We start from the raw sequence: 20702 nt of genomic DNA on the forward strand, positions 1-20702 counted from the left end.
AAGACATTCGTCGACGAGGCCTGTTGTTCCTTCTAAAAATCCTTCCTTTCTTCCCCTTATTATCCATTATTCCATTTCATTTATTATATTTTCTATTTACTTTAATTTTCAGGTCATTACAAATAGGCTTTACGAGGTGTCAAATAAATATTATATTTGATATTTAAGGGTTTTATTAAAGGGTGATTCTAGATGCATCTTTGGTAGCTAATGAGATAGTTGATGCTGAAGGACAACTAGGCAAGGGTTGTTTTGAAGCTAGACTTCGAGAGAGTGTAAGATTGTCTTGATTCTTTTCTATTTTTTCTTTAATCCTTATTTAGGATTCGTGTGTGGTTTTATTCATATAGAAAAGATGAGGAATTTTTTATGATCAAGTGTGAACATAAGTGAAGGATCATTTGGATAGATAGGAGATTGTGTGTAATAAAAGTGAAGTGGTTTGGGTCTAAGAAATTTGGTGCCTAATAGTATTTCTTGGCAAGGAAGTGGCAATGACAGGTACTTCTAAAATCCATTCCTTGTGACATGAGGTAATATGTAGCAAGTTTGGGCTTCCACATAAGGGATGTTAAGAGTTAGGGTAAGTAATAACGATGATAGTCCTTTGATCTTCATTTCAATGTTAGAATTAGGGTAAATGGCAACTATGATAGTCCATCGATATTCATTTTGATATTAGAGTTAGGGTATACGACAACTATGATAATGCTTGGATATTTATTTCATAGATTTTTCATTTTTTTTTACTTTCCTCAATTGTGGTATAAAATTGATTTTAAGTAAGGCTAGATTTTGTGAAGCTTTGATTCCACCCCTTCTCCTCTACCCCCTTAATAATCCGAGTGAGGAGTAGATAGAGGACTTGTTCTTTTGCTAGATACTCTTTAACTCCTAGTTTTTAATTGGGAGTGACCATCTTAGATTTTGAACTCTTTTTGGCCCTTCAAAAGACTTCAATCCTTGCAAGGGTTAAATGTTTTGGCCTTATAAGGCTTAAAATCTTGTTTTGATGATAACAAATCAGATGAACTTAACATATTTGGTTAAGTGATGATGTGACAGGATTCAAGAATGAGAATACAAGGTCAAGTGCTCACAAGAAACATTAAAAGCTTATACTTCAAAGAAAGATGATCAAATGAAGGTTAAGGAGTCAAGGCATAGATTCAAAGATGATTTAATAAAACTTGAAGGTCATGAGAGCATGGATGTTAAAGAGGACTTACTAAAAGCTTAAAGTATGATGAAGCTTAAAGACATGATGGAGCTAAAGAAAGTCAAGCATGAAGACTTAAGTGCTTAGAATGTCAAAAGTCCTAAGAAGTCTTTATGTAAGTACTTCATATTTAAATATCTTGTAAAATATGTTGAAAGCTCTTTTAGGGGTAATTATGGACTTAAAGACCTTATTTCAAAACCCCAGAAATTGTTTTATAAGAAATCAAAACAAGAGAGCAAAAAGGATTTTTGAAAACTAAAATGAAAAAGCTAAAAAGTGACTGCGCAGACGACTAAGGTGCACCCTCCGAAGACTGAAGATGTACTTCAGAAGACTGAATATTTCATTCAGTCTACTAAAGAATTACTTCAGAAGACTAAAGAATAAGTTCAGTCTACTGAAGAATTTTCTAGAGTATTCCTGAAGAGGCAGTACACCCTCAGAAGACTGAACCCTCAGTTCAGTCAATCTGGGACTTCAGAAGATTGAACTCTCAGTTCAGTTGTCTGACCCTATGTCCAAAACAAATTTTTTAGTGTGTTAAGGAACATTAGAAGACTGAACCCAATACTTCAGTCCTCTGAACAATATTAACGGTTAGAAATTTTAAATGTTTTAAATGTTAACAAACAAAAGAAACGCACTCCAGCCCGCCAAAACACAATTCAAGAACCAGGAGCATAGAAGTAAGCCAACGGCGGGACGAACCTTCAAAATAGAACCTCCCAAACCCTAGACCACCACAGAACCCCAGAATCGGAAGTCTCAATCTCTCTATGACTAAAGAACGAAGAAAGGCAAGGATTAAAAAATAAAATAAAAGAAGCTAACCAGCTAATCGTCAAATCGCAGACAGCCTGAGCTGGAGGAGAGGGAAGATCCTGAAGCCCAAAACGAACTGAGGAAGAACTCCTTCCAACTCACTCTCTTGTCTCTCGTGCGGCCGCCGACTGGTTCCCACTTCCCCACTTCTTCTTCTCTGAGTCTCTGTGGCTAGGGCTCGAATGGTCGAATGGGGCTGACCTGGGGGCTAGGAACCTAGGACTCTAGGAGTGGGAGGGCAGAGGGGCCGAGACTCGAGAGGGGCATGCGTGCGGGCCAAGTGGACACTTGGACGTTGGGCCTTTGAGCTTTGGCCTTTGGGCAGTGCCGCAGTGGGCTGGAGCCGCTGGACCAACTAGTTTAGGGGGCAGTGGGCTTTTATGGGTTAATATTTAGTAATGTAAGCGAGATGGTGGATATCCGCCGGATAAACCCGACTCAACTCGTTAAGGGGGCGGATATGAAAATGAAAACTCATATTCGACTCATTTAACAAACGGATGATTAGGAGTCGATTAAAACAGATCAGATACGATTTGAATTAATGGATTTTTATCCATTTTGCCAGGTCTAGTTAAATGTTTGTTTAAGTAGTGAGTTGTGGATTGCTTAAATAACTAAGTCTTTGCTGTGTATTTCTTAAAGTCACAAGTTATTAAGAATTCTTGAAGAATTCAAAAAAAATTTAAATAACCCAATTCAACCCCCCTCTTGGAACTACACCTCAACCTTCAAAATGATCTTTCATGAAGAATCCCTAAGAAATTTGTTTCCTAATGCATGTTTGCTTTGATATCAAAATGGTGAAATAATCTCCCATTTGTTCTTGCATTATAAGTATTTATGAGCAATTAAGCATTTTGGTGCTTTTGGTGAGCCGGTGACACTGTTGCTTTGGAAACATCCTTCCTCTTCTTTTTAGGGGTTTCGGTAGGAAGGAGCTAGTTCAGAGATGGACTATTTTCTCAACATTGGCTACAGCACAATGGCAGCATATTCAAGGATACAACAATATCTATTGATCCTTTATCAAATGCAGCGGTACCGTCTTTGAAACATAATCAAAGGTTCCATGCATGCTTAAAGACGTAAAACAATCACTGCATTGGACATCAATGAATGTTATACTGGAGAAATCTCCTCGATCAATTTCCTAAGGGCAATGACAAGCAGTAACCCTTCGTTTTTTTTTATCATATAACTTTCCTTCCATCTGTTTGGGGGGAGTCTCATTCTCCCTTTTGCCTATTCTCTTTTTCAGGATGAAAATAAAACAAAATATTGGTTCAATGTGAACATCAAACAATGAGTCCGAATCTTGAAAGCACAGTTCAGCCTGTCGCATTAATAATTACAACTTTCACAAAAGGACAACTTGCAAAAGCAGCCGACTCTGTCAAGAGCTTTGGTTTATAGAAATCGCCAAACATCAATTATATGGCATCACAAACAAGTTCAAAAGGCTAAGAACCAGTCCCAGCATCCATTTTCAAAGGCATGGTGACAACCCAATCAATCTCCACTAGCACAGCCCCTGCAACCGCAATGTACACATTCTATAACCTTCTCCTCCCTCAGGTGCTTGGGAACCCGACACACACATGTAGTAGCGAAGTTGTGATCCCGTGGCTGTATGCACCTTAGGCAACAAAGGCGCTCATAACCTGACTGCATTTCCAACACAATGAAACTGATTATTAAATGCAAACACCTATCATTTCAAAAAGCAGTTATAGTGTGAGAACATGAATTTCAATTTTCGAAACTCATATTAGAATATATAAATTTGAAAGAAACTTAATATAATTTTGTCCTACATTTTATTTTAATCCACACATATATAAATCCAAATTTTGAATTTCATGCTCCAAAATTTCAGAACATTTGACAAAAAATATAATAAAAATCATTCAAAAATACTGTTACCAATTATCATGTACAATTAGATTGTTCTTTTCTTGGATAAGAGAATTTTATTAATAACGAAACCAAACTAGTCTCAAGATAGAAGTCCACAGAACAACAAACAAAGATCAAAAGACCAGAAAGATTACATAAGACCTGGCCTCCAATCACTTTGGAAATCACTCTATCCCATAAAATTATTCTTGTAGTTCTAAAAGCAAGTTTTGAACTACTATAATTAAGCAAAAAATAATTATAATAATTTCTTTATAATAAATTTTTAATTTGTGTTCTTTCTTTTTTTTTTTTTATCTTAATCATAGTTTTCACTTGTTATTTGATTCAAGGACAAAAATGAGCATTCATTCAATAAATTTTTAATTTGTTTTATTCTCAAAAATATTAAACAAGTTGCTAGTTTTCAATTTTTAATTTCTATTTCAAAATTTCGTTTTCATAATTTTTCACAATGATACTAGACACCCCCTTAAAGAAGTGAAGCTAGCAGATCAAAAAGAGATTGGAGGACTTTTTTACATTAATATTTTTTCTTTAATATCTCTCTTTTTTCTTATTGCCTATATTATTCCTCATATCATAACAATATTTCTTTATTTATCCAAAAAAAAAAAAATGATTTCAAACGTTATCCTTTTCTTATAAAAATGAAAGAAAAATTTATAATTCAATTCACTTTTTAGACAATATTATGAAGGAATATAGCTTTCCTGTTGCATATGATAAAAAATTTCTTAAAGGGAAACCTACTAATTCAAAAATGACAGTTATCAAACATGGAAAAATGCTAAAAGAAATTAAGAAAACATCATTCACACAATATCTTAGCTATAACATTACACACAAATATACTTGATATACATGCACACATGTTGAATGCTGTCTTGCCTCCACATTTGAAGAGGTTGTTTACATGACTAAACCGATGAACTTCATGACTAGGTTGAACATCCTTCTCTCTGATACATAGAACATTGTGAACAAAATTTTAATGTTTGAATAATCCCTTAGCAATTGGCCTAAGGCTTTTTTGAGCACATTCTTTTCCAAATTGCCAAATTATTTGCAACAGACAGCTATTATTCTATTTCTATACCGCACATTATTTTTCAGTCAATGTCAAACACATCTCTGGTTTTCTAACACGATAATTATAATTACCTGATTGACAACCGAGTTCCAAAGTGTTATGAGAAAGAAATTCAACATACAACATTTTAATGCAAATATGAAACCATAAGAAAAGAATGGAGAGAGAGAGAGAGAGAGAGAGAGAGAGAGAGAGAGAGACCTTCTTCCACTTAGCAATTAGATTACGATCAGCATAGCCTTGATCCAAACAGAACTCGTACAATTCCTTTGATATTTCCTTCCTCCGGTGGTAAAGGTCAAAAATGTAGCGGCTCTTTTGATGTGCTATCTTAAAAATAGGCCACAGTGTCTCACATTTTCTCTTACCATCATGTGGATCATTCTCAGCTAATTCAAAGAACATAGAAATAAAACCCTATTAATTTTACGAACTTAAGCAAGCGAAATTAGTTTGTTACTTCGGTATGTACAACATGGAAGAGACCAACCTTCTCTCATCTTTGCTTGTAGTTCACGGAGAGTAGGCTCAATTAGTTCCCATCCCTCAGGATATTTGACACGATTAGTCTTCACCTTGGGCATTCTCCTAATTTTATCAAAATGGCAAATATGATGGCAAGGCCTTAATGTGGAGCTCAGGAAAACAGATTAAGATACATCACTACACCAACATGCAACAAGTGAAAAACAACCCAAGCCTCTTTCACACAAACAAAATTTTGATATACAAATTCCAAAACACAACGCATGCCAATACCAGCCTTAGAAAGCAATACCTCGTGGTAATAAAAATGTATTATTCTGATTGCCATATTCAACTTCAATACTACCCAACAACTCGCATTTTCATTTCCAATCTCCAAAACACGGGAAAACCTGAGTCTCTGATTTTTTTAATTATCATATGACAGAAAGCATATCATAATAATATAAAAATAAATGAATGCCACCTACTAGTGAAAACAAAATGCTAAAAACAAGGGAGGAGAGGGGGGGGGGGAGGATGGGATATAATGCAGTATGCAGATAAACCAGTACTTTGAAATAATGTAAAACATAAACATCTTAAGCTCTCTAAATCCTAAACACTAAATCAAATCACCACTTCTAAGGTAGGATGGGATATAAATATAATGCACTATGCAGACAAACCAGCACTTTGAAATAAACCCAATCGTTCCAAAGGAAAAGTAAAAGTGTAATCTTAAGCCCTCTAAATCCTAAACACTAATCAAATCACCACTTTTAATCAATATATCCTATGAAAACCCAATTGATGAGAATCAACAAGAACCATTAAAAGATCCATTGCAAGTTCCAGATGAGCCAATCACAAGGTCAAAAGCTAAGAAGATCAAGGAAGCAATGCAAGTATTGGTGCAATCAACTTGAGCCAAGTATGCAAATTTATCAAGCAAGACCCCAACATTCAAGATGAGCTTGAAAGAAGAAGAACCAAATTTAATCCATGTGAAACAAACTACAGCGGGGGATGACATAGCGTAGTTTTAGTGTAGACTTTCTTATTTCAATAAGTGTAGGCGTGTGGGCCTATTTTATGTTTATTAGTTATAGGTGTTTTGGGTTACGTTATTTGAATTTGAATTTAAATTCGAAATTGATACATTCCACAGAGGTAGAACATCAATAAAGTTTTTCCATAAAGAGTTTTTAGTTTCCTCTACTTTTTCTTCAAAGAACTTGTGAACTTATCAAAGATTCTTCCTTATGGCGTTCAAACTTTATACCTTCGGTTCATGATTCAATTATAATCATTGGGTCGAGGTTTGTTACTTTATGCCTTCGATTCGCATTTCATTTATAAACGTTGGGTTAGGGTTTTCTATCTAAAAAATTTGAATTTTAGCTTTCTTGGGCAAGTATTTCAATATTGATTGTTGGGTTTCAACGCGTGTCGGTTGAGGTTCGCATCATGTGGAAAATATTCCAATATTGATTGTTGGGTCTCAACGCGTGTCGATTGGAGTTCGCATCATTCGGTATCAGAGCCTAGGCTCTAAAATTAGGTTTACTATCCTTTTTATTTTTGTTTCTTGTTATCATCCTATCTTATTCCGTTTGTGTTCATTATTCCTAGCTAAAATTTGAATTTTAGCTTTCTTAGGCAAGTATTTCAATATTGATTGTTGGGTTTCAACGCGTGTCGGTTGAGGTTCGCATCATGTGGAAAATATTCCAATATTGATTGTTGGGTTTCAACACGTGTCGATTGGAGTTCGCATCATTCGGTATCAGAGCCTAGGCTCTAAAATTAGGTTTACTATCCTTTTTATTTTTGTTTCTTGTTATCATCCTATCTTATTCCATTTGTGTTCATTATTCCTTGTTCTTGCTTTATGACGTGCACCAAGTTGGGGAAAAAGAAAATGTCGGGAAAAAAAGAAAAAAGACGCTAGTAAAGAAAAGAAAGCAAAACAGAAAAGAAAACAAAAAGGTGATACTGAAGCATTAGATACTATCATTCACTGCACTTATCAAATTTTTTTTCCCTTTCTTGAATCGTGACTTTTGTAGTTTCGGTTCTCTAAAAAAAAAAAAAAAAAATTTGATTTTTGTCTTCTTCCTTTGATTCATTGTTTCTATAATATTTTCTTGTCATCAGTATTGGTTTAAATACTACAAGTTGAATTCCTTGATCAAGTTTATTAGTTTAATGAAGAACTGTAAAGGGGAAACTACGAGTAGAAAAAGGCAAGAGGGTGTGAGACAAGTATTGGAAAAAAGCCAATTTAAGAGTAAAACACAAGTGTGAGTGACATAATTTGAGTGCAAACACGTGAGGGAGTGTTGTGAGGTTTTATTTTTAACATTTCTCTTTAGTTTCAAAATATCTCTTCCAGGGGCGACACATCAAACAAAGAAGGAAAGGAGGAGTCATCTTTCATCAAACAAACAAGGTTTCTGCAGTTTTGATGCTGCTTGCTTAAGCCTTTGTGCCCTGGGTATGCCCAGGATTTGATTGTACTTGTTCTAGGTTTTTTCCTAGTTTTGATGATGTTTGTTTTGATTGGAGCTTTGGCCTCCTTGCTCGAGGTATGCCCGGAGTTCCTTTGTACATATCCCTTTGATCAATATATTTTACCATTTACTAATCAAAAAGGGGGTCCATGGTTTGGACTATTGGGCTCAGCATGGGTTCAGGTCTTCTAGGGGGGAACCTACAAGCATACCCCATGGGAGTCCTTCTATCAGAGATTAGGGTTAGGTCTCGGTCAATTTAGGCAGTGTCCAAACTTACCATTTTTCCTTATTTCCTTTCAGGTAAACCCTAATTGTGTTTTCCCTCCTACAACAATATTTCAAAAATCTCTCAATTAATTGAATGATTTTTCTTTCAAATTTTGTTTCCTTGTATAGGATCGATCTATTTACCATTTTTGGGTACAAAGTTTCTTTGGTGGTGAAATCTGAATCTTTCATTAATATAATCCATGACACAACACAAAAACATATATACTAAAGACTGGATTAACTCATATGGAGAAGGATGTGGCTCCTGTCCCAACCCCAAATAAATGATTGATTTGAATTCTTTTTAATTAGGCTCTATCTTTAAGTTGGGGAAAACTATAGACAAGTATGTGTAATTAAGCTCTAATCCCTATTAGCAACAGGTCCCCTACATGAACTTCCATCCTCCCCCACGAGAGTCCGGACAAAGCCCGCACTAAGCAGAGTGGTTCGCGGGTCCCATCAAGCTATGCTACGAAGGGACAAACGCTGTTACACCCCTTTCTAATCCTAGCAAGGGAAGCCCGAGTATAGAGCATGCGAGAGTGTGTGAACTCATTCTTTTAGCCTAATCCCTCTATCCCACATTCATCCACATGTTTTATTCACAACTAATCACATGCTTATTCAAACAACAATAGAAACGAAATATTTACAATTAAGCAAAGATATTAATAGGCTTATTCATACAACTATGGAAACAAAGTATTTACAATTAATCACATGCTTATTCAAACAAATATTCACAATTAATAAAAGATATTTGCATGCTTATTCATACAAATATAGAAACAAATATTCACGACTAATTCACATGCTTATTCAAAAATATGGAAACAAATATTCACATTTAATCAAAGATATTCACATGTATACTCAAAAATATGGAAATGAATATTCCATTTAATCAAAGATATTCATGTATATATTCAAAAATATAGAAACAAATATTCACATTTTAATTAAAGATGTTCGTGTATGTATGTATATATATATATATATATATATGATCAAATATTCACCACAATATTCACAAAATAAATATTCACGAAATAAGGAGTAATTTAAAAGACTTATTAAATTTGAATTTGGGATAATTCCTAATTAATTACTGGCTCGGCTTTCTAACTTCCCCAGGGGAGTCGCCAAGCTGTCACGACGTCCCGGGCGCGAGGGTGCCCCAAGGTGGCGAATGAAAAAGGTGATTTATAATATTTGGGAAAAAAATGAAATGATGGAGTTGCCACAAACCTTTTGATGTGGTTAGAACACATGATTACTACGCAATTAAGGGTAGAATCGGTATGCAAATACTAAAGTAGGATTCGAGAGTTCGGTTATGTGAGGAGAAGGTACGAGCACCCCCTACACACCCGTTCTACGAACGATACCTCATTAATTAAAAATTATCCCTAATTAAATTTAATAGTCTTTTATCTTACTCCCTTTGAAAAAATTACGAAACTAATATGTACATGCAACATATATTCACAAGATATATTTAATATAAATATTCTCTCATAACTAGGGTACGGGAAGCTTAAAAAGCTCATACCCTTTTGTTGCAATCATAGGAATCGGAAAATCGAGAAAATATGTTACAAAATACACTCCCGACATTTTGAAATTTCATAGGGCTTTCTAATGATAAAAATACTATTTCGGGAGGTTTTGGATCTTATTCGGGATGAAAAGTTACCAAAAATGATTTTCATTTATCAAAATATTTTTCCTAACATTTTCTATTTTTTCTAAGTTTTTTTTTTTTTTGTTATTTTTTCATATCTCCCGAATTTTAAATAACGAAAAGACAATTAAAGAAAATAGTGAAAGTCAAGTCAAAAATATTTTTAGAATTTTCTCCTAATTTTCTCCTAATTTTCTCTTTTTTATGATTTTTCTATAGTTTCCCCAAAATTTCAAATAGCTAATATAATATGAAAAATAAAGAAAATAATAAAATATTAATACCATATTATAATACCACTATAATAATAATATTAACAATATATATATCATAACATGTGAATAATAATAATAATAACACTACATATATATCAAAATATTAATAACAATACCGTATAATATATCTAAAAAAAACATTAACACTGAATAATCAAACCCTCAATAGTAAAGTCCTAATATTAATAATAAAGGAAACTTTTGATAACGTGGCAATAGATCAAACCCTATATATATATATATATACATACAATAATAAATATGAAAACAATTGATTATGGAAACAAATGAACCCTAAAATATGCAATCACAAATATGGAAACAATAAAGGGAATAATTAACCCTAGAACCAATATCCAATAATAAATATGAAAACAATGAGATTATGGAAACAAATCAATAACAAATATGGGAACAATTAACCGAATTATGGCAACAAATTAACCCTACAATTAATATGCAAAATATACAATAAAAAATATGAAAACAATATTAAACAGTACAATAACAATTAGGAACACCCTAAATAAATATACGAGTAAATAAAATGAGTATATTACACATTAAATAAAATACTATAATATACAAGCAAAAAAATGAGTATATTATAATGAGAACAATGAAACACCCTAAATAAAATATGCAAGGGTAAGAATGAGTACATTACAATGATAATACAACAATGATTAAAGTTAAATGATACGACAACAATTAAAGCCCTACAACATGAATATTAATAAAAAAAAATACAACAATAAGTACAACAAAAAAAAATATAAAAATGCATATTAATTATTAAAACCAATACAACAATAAAGTCCTATAACAATAATATTAATTATTTAATATGAACAACAAAAATCTAAACTTGAATATTAAATATTAATAAAAACCCTATAATATTCACATTAGCCGTTTAACAATCAACAAAAATAAACATGAATATTAAATATTTAAATATATTACATAAAATATAACGACAATAATAAAGATAATCTATAACAATAACAATAATTATTTAATATGTACAATAATTCAACCTTTAAACACAAACTCCAACAATCAAAATTCCATAATAATAATAAATCCATTAATAATAAATACAACAAGATATATAAACATGAATATTATTAAAACAACAATAATACAAGAAACAAAGAAAGAATAAGTGCAAGTGTGTGTGTTTGCATGCATGGACTCACAACAGGGTGAACGCTGTGTCCAGACAGCCAAAGCAGGGAAGCAGATGGCCGTGGTGGGGGGCGACGATGCTGGTTGCTGGGCAGAGAGCGGATGTGAGTCCATGCATGCAAACACACACTTGCACGTATTCTTTCTTTGTTTCTTGTATTATTGTTGTTTTAATAATATTCATGTTTATATATCTTGTTGTATTTATTATTTAATAAATGATTATTTAATATATACAGAAATTCAACTTTTAAACACAAACTCCAACAATCAAAATTCCATAATAATAATAAATCCATTTATAATAAATACAACAAGATATGTAAACATGAATATTATTAAAACAACAATAATACAAGAAACAAAGAAAGAATACGTGCAAGTGTGTGTGTTTGCATGCATGGACTCACAACAGGGAGAACGCTGTGTCCAGACAGTCGAAGCAGATGCCGTGGTGGGGGGTGACAGCAACGACGCTGGTTGCTGGGCAGAGAGCGGATGTTGGCGGACGGTGGTGCTGATACGAGTTCGTCGCCAGAGATGGGTCGCTGGTGTGGTGCTGTTGTTGCCGGTGGTGGCAAATGCTGTTGCTGCTGTTGGAGGGAAGCTCGTGGGGCTGCAAGATTGGCCGCTGGACTACTGCTGCAAGGTTGGCCGTCGGAGTTGCAGAGGCTTGAGAAGACAGCATCGGAGTTGCTGACGACGACTCTTGGGGCTTCGCCGGAGGAAAAATGGTGGCCGGAGCAAGGCTTGCTGTGTTTAGGCAAGTGAAAAGGGGAAAGAGAGGGCAGGCCATGGGGGCTGAGAGTAGTGAGTGGGAAAGGATAGTGATGATGGGTAAACGAATGGGAGCCTTCATAGCCGCTGGGAGCACAGAGGGCCTTCACACAATCATGCATATCTCTCTCTTTCACTGCTCTCTCTCTTCATTCTCTACCTCAAGACTGTTCACACACACAAAAATAGCCACAAGAGTCCCTCCAATGCTCTCACGCACACGGCCTACCTTCTCTCCCATTTGTTTACCCACCATCACTCTCCTTTCCCACTCACCACTCTTAGCCCCCAAAACCTGCCCACTCTTTCCCCTTCTCACCCGCCTAAACACAGCAAGCCCTGCTCTGGCAACCCATTCACGGCCACCATTTTTCCTCTGACGAAGCCCCAAGAGCCGTCGTCAGCAACTCCGACCGCCAATCTTGCAGCCCCACGAGCTTCCCTCCAACAGCAACAGCAGCATTCGCCACCACCGGCAACAGCAGCACCACAACAGTGACCCATCTCCGGCGATGAACTCGTACCAGCACCACCATCCGCCAACATCTGCTCTCTGCCCAGCAACCAGCATCGTCGCCCCCCACCACGGCCATCTGCTTCCCTGCTTTGGCTGTCTGGACACAGCGTTCACCCTGTTGTGAGTCCATGCATGCAAACACACACACTTGCACTTATTCTTTCTTTGTTTCTTGTATTATTGTTGTTTTAATAATATTCATGTTTATATATCTTGTTGTATTTATTATTAATGGATTTATTATTATTATGGAATTTTGATTGTTGGAGTTTGTGTTTAAAGGTTGAATTATTGTACATATTAAATAATTATTGTTATTGTTATAGATTATCTTTATTATTGTTGTTATATTTTATGTAATATTTATGTTTAAATATTTAATATTCATGTTTATTTTTGTTGATTGTTAAACGGCTAATGTGAATATTATAGGGTTTTTATTAATATTTAATATTCAAGTTTAGGTTTTTGTTGTACATATTAAATAATTAATATTATTGTTATAGGACTTTATTGTTGTATTGGTTTTAATAATTAATATGCATTTTTATTTTTTATTTTTTTTGTACTTATTGTTGTATTTTTTTTATTAATATTCATGTTGTAGGCTTTAATTGAGAGGGATAAGGCTCCAGGTCTATATGGTTTAATACGCTTTCTTTTAGGAGTATTAGGATTTCTTTAGAGAGGATTTAATGAAGATATTTTCAACGAACTCTTTTTTAATGGGATTTTGGATAAAAGCATCGACTCAACTTTCATCACTTTGGCGCCTAAGAAGAATAGGTCTATTAAAGTTGCAGATTTTCAGCCTATTAGTTTAGTGACTAGTGTGTATAAGATCATTGCAAAGGTTTTAGCTAATAGGCTGAGTTATGGTGACCTAGAATGGGATATTTTTAATTATTTACTTTTCATGTAAAGAGAAGATTTTATTCTCCCTGTTTTCATTTTTGTTTTATTCTTCTCGTACATTCTGCCCTCCCTAATAAATTTTCTTTTCTTTTTTTGTCTCATTTACTAGCTAGGTGGATTGTATCTTTTGAATACTTGCATTTTCAGTTGTCTCTCTTTGTTCTTTCAATCTCTCTTTGGTTGTAACAGCACCCCCTTGGTGCCCTTCAATGAATTTTCTCTATACCAATTAAAAAAAATGCAACTAATTAATGGCATGAGAGATAAGTGAAACAAACAACAAGACGGGTCAATCTGGATTTGCACTATAAAGCATAAATAATTGTTTTATGCATAAAGTATTTTGCTCCTTCAACTTCTTTTATGTATTGCCGAACAAAATCCTTTTTTCTGCCTCTTTGAACATGGTTTTTGTTTATTGAACAGGAACAATTAGCAGCTGCGGTAGGAAATTAAAATTCTTTGAGACTTAGAACTCATTGCAAGAAATGGTGAAAACAGCAGATTCAATAGAACGTTCATTCTGGAATATTGGGGGAAAAGAAGAGAGAAAAACATCAAGGAAACAGCAGCTGTTGAGCCTTTCTTAGTGAAAAACTAGGGGCAAAAAACTAACAGCAGGGAAACATCAGCTCAAACTTCAGCCTTTCATTGTCAAAATTGGGGGAAAAAGTAAAACTAACTAACAAATAGTATGGATTCGTGAAACAGCAGCTAATAAGCAACGAAACAACGCAAAAGTTCAATTTCATTAATTCTTCTAAATTTCCAATCTTCCATAGATAAAAACAACGCAAAATGTACAGCAGAAAGTTGCAACTCACCTTACTTTCGGTTGAGGAGGTGACGGCTGAATGTCCTCACTTGGTTAGAAGACTTGAAACGAGCGAGAGAGAGGCTCGAAGCCGAGAAATTCTCGGAGAGAGAGAGGGAAGAGAATGTCCGAAGGCACTGCAAATCGTCCCGTTCGAGTAGCTCACCGGAGAGAGACGAGTGGGTGGAGGAGAGGGTCTCTACTCGAATGGAAAAGGAAGACAGTGTAGCGCCTACGTTTTGAGCCCTAACATGTCTTTATTTTTTACCCCTTCCCTAAAAATGTTTTTATAATATACTAGTATGAGGGCACGTGCACATGCACGTGCCGACCTAAATATTAATTATAGTACTCAATTCAAGGTTACGTTCAAATAAAATTAAATTATTTACATTTATATCAAAAATAATAAATTTAATTACAAAAATTTTAGGTGCTTTTTCAGTACCAAGCATTTGAAATATGGACACTCATTTGGGGACACATTCAGTTTACAATTATAGTGTAACTTTTGATCATCTAATAAAGTTGAGTTAAAATACGATGATGATAATTATTTATACATACAAGGATTGTACACTCAAACATACAAATTAAGAGAAATTTTTACATAAAAAGCAAATAAGATCTTTATATTGATTTTAACCATTCTTCAATAGATAAACTCTTGAAACTGTCCCTCTTTTCTATTTTGTAACCACCAACACATGCGTGCCAATCTCTCATAATTGTACTTTGATGATTTAGAATTTATGCACTTGGGAGTTAAAATGAACAAGAGTAAAATATTGACAAGAAAGATCTATAGTTTGAAGTGGACAAAAGAAGAACCAGACTAGTTAAGAAAAGTCTCTTCGTCATACTTGGTTCTCCTTGACCACGTAAATAAAAGTAGGAGAATTCACATGAATATTGTAACGACCTGCTTATATTATCATATAATAAAACATGATAAATAAAATAGTCAACCCGAACCCGACGGTAGTGGGGACACCTGTCATATACAGCGGAAACTTAAGCAACAGTAAATATAAATCACATTCTCATAACCATAAAATATAAAATATTAGAACTAACTATAATCCAAAGTAATACTGTATTCATATACAACCTCAAAATATCAAAAATACAACTAGGATCCCACAACAAAAATCTTCTGACCTTAGCCCAAACTTACCCTCCTAGTAAGGTAGTGCAACCGACTCAACGGCGGTCACGCTCCGCCGGTCTTAGAGAGGGATTTCTCTAACCTATTAAAGGAGTGACCGAGTGTGGGGTGTCACTTAGAGAGGCGTTGCTCTAGCCTAGTGAAGGAGTGACCGAGCGTGGGGTATCGCTTGAAGAGGCTTTGCTCTAGCCTACTTAAGGAGTGTCTAAGCGTGGGGTATCACTTGTAAAAGGTTTGTTCCGCCCGGAAAGGAACAATATAGTGGAATCCTTTGGTGGTATTGGCCAAAGGCGAGGACGTAGGCTGGGGATAAGCCGAACCTCATAAAAAATGTGGTGTCACTCTCCTTCCTTACTTTCTTTACTTTTCAGCATATATTAACTGCGTGGTTGAATTTAATTTTTGATTATATACATTGCGTGGATTGGATATTAAATAAACTAAAAGATTAGTTTGATTTTGGGATTTGTGGAAACCGAAAGGAAGTACGTTGGTTGATCAATACAAATTATGGAAACCGTAAGGAAGTATGTTGATTGGTTAACACCCAAGACTAATTAACTAAAAGTTTATTTAAAGTCCAAGTTCTTGAAAGGGGTATTAAATTTCATATTGTGTATCATATTGAGAAATCAAATCCATCAACACAAGGCTTACATATATACAGAAGGCTGCAAGCAAAGCTAAAAATTGCAAAGTGTTGCATGCTATATCTAGGTTTGGTGTTTTGTGATTGATTATTTTAAGTTAATGATTGGTTGAATGTAGACCTGGCAAAGCGGATCGGGTCAGTTTATCCGTGACGGATAAGGCGGATTATCGGGTGAAAAAATTATAATCCATATTTGACTCGTTTGAGTGGCAGATTAGACGGTTTCGGGTTAGATAATTCATGGCAGATGGGCGGATAATCCACCATTCTCAAATATAATTTTATTAATAATTTATTTTTTATCATAATAATTTAAATTGTATACGATAATTTGCAATTAGTTTGTATATTAACTTTTTTAGAAACTATATCAATCATTCAATCATTTATATTAATTAACAACTTCTTATTCATGCAAGTAAAACTGTACAATAAAACATAATAAATTAATCCCAATCTAACTCAAAATAGAAACTCAAACCGTGTGACTCATGCGAGTCAAAGTATTTAAAATGACAAAGCCCTACAGCAATAGCAATGCAGAAATGTCAAAGTATTTAACATGACAAATAATGTAGTTGCTAGAAGTATTGGCTTAGAGCTAAAAATTCATATTTTCACTAGCCTCCACTAACTTGAACATTAGTTTGTTTTTCCAAATTTCAAATATTTACTGCCTTGTTAATTGTTTGAAAAAAGATTTCGAACAAAGGACTTTAGTATCATCAAGCACTGCACTCAACCTATTAGCTAAGACTTTAGTAATAATCTTATACACACTAGAGACAAGACTAATAGAACCAATAGGTCTAAAATCCCCCACTTTAATAGAATTAAATTTCTTCTGTACCAAGGCTATAAAGGAGGAATTAATGCTTTTACTAAGGACTTCATTATCAAAGAACTGCACTCAAATAAACAAGGAGCCACCCTAATGTGAAAACACATATCTTTTGGTTGTCTTTTTTATAGATAGTATAGATATATATCACAACCAGAAGAATTCTAACCCCCTTTTTTTCTCTTTTATTTTTTTTAAAGCAAGCCAGTCTGTACCTCCTAAAAAAATTTTCATGGATTGTAGAAATGATAAAAAATTTAACACACGAAATCAAAAAAAAAAAAAATACCACCACATAAAACAATCTAAGCACAAACCCAAAAGATGGCAATCAATATCATCAATAAATCATGACACAAATATGGTGTTTTCACATTGCCAAAATTCCATCCTACCTACGCTATTCCCTTTAAATGCAACCACTACCACCACCACCTCTTCCCAGGGGATGTTTTTGACATTGCACTTTCTCTAAATCAATTTGACATAATCTAAGACTCTTTTTACAATGCACATTCTCTCATTTCATATGATTCATAATCTATGACTTTTCAACTCCATATATTGAACTTTAGTCGTTATGTTTATCCTTTATTTAAATTTACATTTTTCTCAGGAATTATAGAAATTGTACATTTTTTTCTCTAATTATGATATAACTCTCAGGATTTTGAGAATTTATTTGGGTTCTTTCCATCCATGCTCTATTTCAATTAAATTTAGAAAAGCAAATGCAAACAACCCAAATCCAAAAGTTCCAAGCAAACAAGAACCCCCTTTCTTATCACAGTTGCATCCAACATAATAGACCTACTGCTTTGGCCAAGCTCAACCTAAGTAGCAGAGTCGTCCACAGGCAGATCACACACAAAAAAATAACAAGAAAAACATCACGAAATTTATAACAGCATCCCAAGAGAGGAGAAAATCACCACCAGTACAAACCACAAATACAAAAAAGATGAAACCACACGGCAAAAATCACCAACAGATAACAACGATAACCTAAATAACAAACAAAAGAAACGCACTTCAGCCCGCCCAAACACAATTCAAGAACCAAGAGCATAGAAGGAAGCCAATGGCCGGACGAACCTTCAAAATAGAACCTCCCAAACTATAGACCACCACAGAACCCCGGAATCGGAAGTCTCAATCTCCCTATGACTAAAGAACGAAGAAAGGCAAGGATTAAAAAATAAAATAAAAGAAGCTAACCAGCTAATCGTCAAATCGCAGACAGCCTGAGCTGGAAGAGAGGGAAGATCCTGAAGCCCAGAACGAACTGAGGAAGAACTCCTTCCAACTCACTCTCTTGTCTCTCGTGCGGCCGCCGACTGGTTCCCACTTCCCCACTTCTTCTTCTTTGAGTTTCTGTGGCTAGGGCTCGAATGGTCGAATGGGGCTGACCTGGGGGCTAGGAACCTGGGACTGTAGGAGCGGGAGGGCAGAGGGGCCGAGACTCGAGAGGGGCACGCGTGTGGGCCAATTGGACACTTGAGCGTTGGGCCTTTGAGCTTTGGCCTTTGGGCAGTGCCGTAGTGGGCTAGAGCCGCTGGACCGGCTGGTTTAGGGGGCAGTGGGCTTTTATGGGTTAATATTTAATAATGTAAGCGAGTTGATCCGACCCAACTCGTTAAGGGGGCAGATATAAAAATGAAAACTCATATTCGACTCATTTAACAAACGGATGATTATGAGTCGATTAAAACAGATCGGATACGGTTCAAATTAATGGATTTTTATCCATTTTGGCAGGTCTAGTTGAATGTTTGTTTAAGTATTGAGTTGTGGATTGTTTAAATAAGTTGTGGATTGCTTAAATAACTAAGTCTTTGCTGTGTATTTCTTAAAGTAACAAGTTATTAAGAATTCTTGAAGAATTCAAAAAAAATTTAAATAACCCAATTTAACCCCCCCTCCTCTTGGGACTACACCTCGACTTTCAAAATGATCTTTCATGAAGAATGCCAAATAAAGTTGTTTCCTAATGTATGTTTGCTTTGATATCAAAATGGTGAAATAATCTCCCATTTGTTCTTGCATTATAAGTATTTATGAGTAATTAAGCATTTTGGTGCTTTTGGTGAGCCAATGACACTGTTGCTTTGGAAACATCCTTCCTCTTCTTTTTAGGGGTTTCGGTAGGAAGCAGCCAGTTCAGAGATGGACTATTTTCTCAACATTGGCTACAGCACAATGGCAGCATATTCAAGGATACAACAATATCTATTGATCATTTGTCAAATGCAGCCGTATTGTCTTTGGAACATAATCAAAGGTTCCATGCATGCTTAAAGACGTAAAACAATCACTGCATTGGACATCAATGAATGTTATACTGGAGAAATCTCCTAGATCAATTTCCTAAGGGCAATGGCAAGCAGTAACCCTTCGTTTTTTTTTATCATATAACTTTCCTTCCATCTGTTTGTGGGGAGTCTCATTCTCCCTTTTGCCTATTCTCTTTTTCAGGATGAACATAAAACAAAATATTGGTTCAATGTGAACATCAAACAATGAGTCCGAATCTTGAAAGCACAGTTCAGCCTGTCGCATTAATAATTACAACTTTCACAAAAGGACAACTTGCAAAACCAGCCGACTCTGTCAAGAGCTTTGGTTTATAGAAATCGCCAACATCAATTATATGGCATCACAAACAAGTTCAAAAGGCTAAGAACCAGTCCCAGCATCCATTTTCAAAGCCATGGTGACAACCCAATCAATCTCCACTAGCACAGCCCCTGCAACCGCAATGTACACATTCTATAACCTTCTCCTCCCTCAGGTGCTTAGGAACCCGACACACACATGTAGTAGTGAAGTTGTGATCCCGTTGCTGTATGCACCTTAGCCAACAAAGGCGCTCATAACCTTAATAAAAAATGATGAAAGTTGAGATCCCATTCTAGGTCACCGTAACTCAGCCTATTAGCTAAAACCTTTGCAATGATCTTATACACACTAGTCACTAAACTAATAGGCTGAAAATCTGCAACTTTAATAGACCTATTCTTCTTAGGCGCCAAAGTGATGAAAGTTGAGTCGATGCTTTTATCCAAAATCCCATTAAAAAAGAGTTCGTTGAAAATATCTTCATTAAATCCTCTCTAAAGAAATCCTAATACTCCTAAAAGAAAGCGTATTAAACCATATAGACCTGGAGCCTTATCCCTCTCAATCTTAAACACAACCGCCTTAATCTCACCTTCCTCAAAAGGCTACTACAACTACCTCATCTCATCACTACAAAATAGGACTTTGCTCCAACCCTTCACACATAGGCCTACAAACAGTCTCTTCAGTAAACAAGTTAGCAAAAAATATCTGTAATCTCCTCAATAATCAAAGAAAAATTAGTAGTAACCTCTCCTCCACTCAATCCCAATTACGTAATCATATTCTTCCTCCTGCCAAACTATGAATTTTTTTTTGAATTAGAGTCACCTTTTCTAACCCACATAGACTTCATCTTCTGCTTCCAACTCTATTCCCAAAAATCACCTCCTTTAATTCATCTATCAGTGTTATCCTCTTTCTTCTTTCCTATC

The 20702-nt window shown here is 35.1% G+C and overlaps 1 protein-coding gene across 5 annotated transcripts; it reads right to left on the minus strand.

The window, feature by feature from the left end:
• Positions 1-3325: 3325 nt before the first annotated feature.
• Positions 3326-18672, minus strand: LOC131157426 (protein BUD31 homolog 2). 5 transcript variants are annotated; one of them, XM_058111573.1, is made up of 6 exons: positions 18367-18595; positions 14498-15481; positions 5836-5943; positions 5548-5645; positions 5259-5446; positions 3326-3712 (listed from the first exon to the last, which is right to left on the minus strand). In XM_058111573.1, exons 4-6 carry the CDS (start codon positions 5639-5641, stop codon positions 3557-3559), a joined length of 438 nt encoding a protein of 145 aa, XP_057967556.1. In that variant the 5' UTR covers positions 5642-5645; positions 5836-5943; positions 14498-15481; positions 18367-18595; the 3' UTR covers positions 3326-3556. The 5 variants fall into 5 exon arrangements, with proteins under 5 accessions (XP_057967556.1, XP_057967552.1, XP_057967554.1 ...); XM_058111569.1 differs by lacking the exon at positions 14498-15481 and having other exon boundaries at positions 18367-18640; XM_058111571.1 differs by lacking the exon at positions 5836-5943 and having other exon boundaries at positions 18367-18630.
• Between the last annotated feature and the right edge of the window lie 2030 nt (positions 18673-20702).

Source organism: Malania oleifera, chromosome 6 (assembly GCF_029873635.1).
Source record: "Malania oleifera isolate guangnan ecotype guangnan chromosome 6, ASM2987363v1, whole genome shotgun sequence".
Taxonomy (NCBI): domain Eukaryota; kingdom Viridiplantae; phylum Streptophyta; class Magnoliopsida; order Santalales; family Ximeniaceae; genus Malania; species Malania oleifera.

Coding starts and splice junctions, on each gene's coding strand:
- LOC131157426 (XM_058111570.1), bottom strand. CDS start 5,641: ATGCCCAAGGTGAAGACTAATCGTGTCAAATATCCTGAGGGATGGGAA. Junction 5,447..5,547: donor ACAAGCAAAGATGAGAGAAG/GTTGGTCTCTTC, acceptor TCTTTGAATTAG/CTGAGAATGATCCACATGAT. Junction 3,713..5,258: donor TAATTGCTAAGTGGAAGAAG/GTCTCTCTCTCT, acceptor TTGGAAATGCAG/TCAGGTTATGAGCGCCTTTG.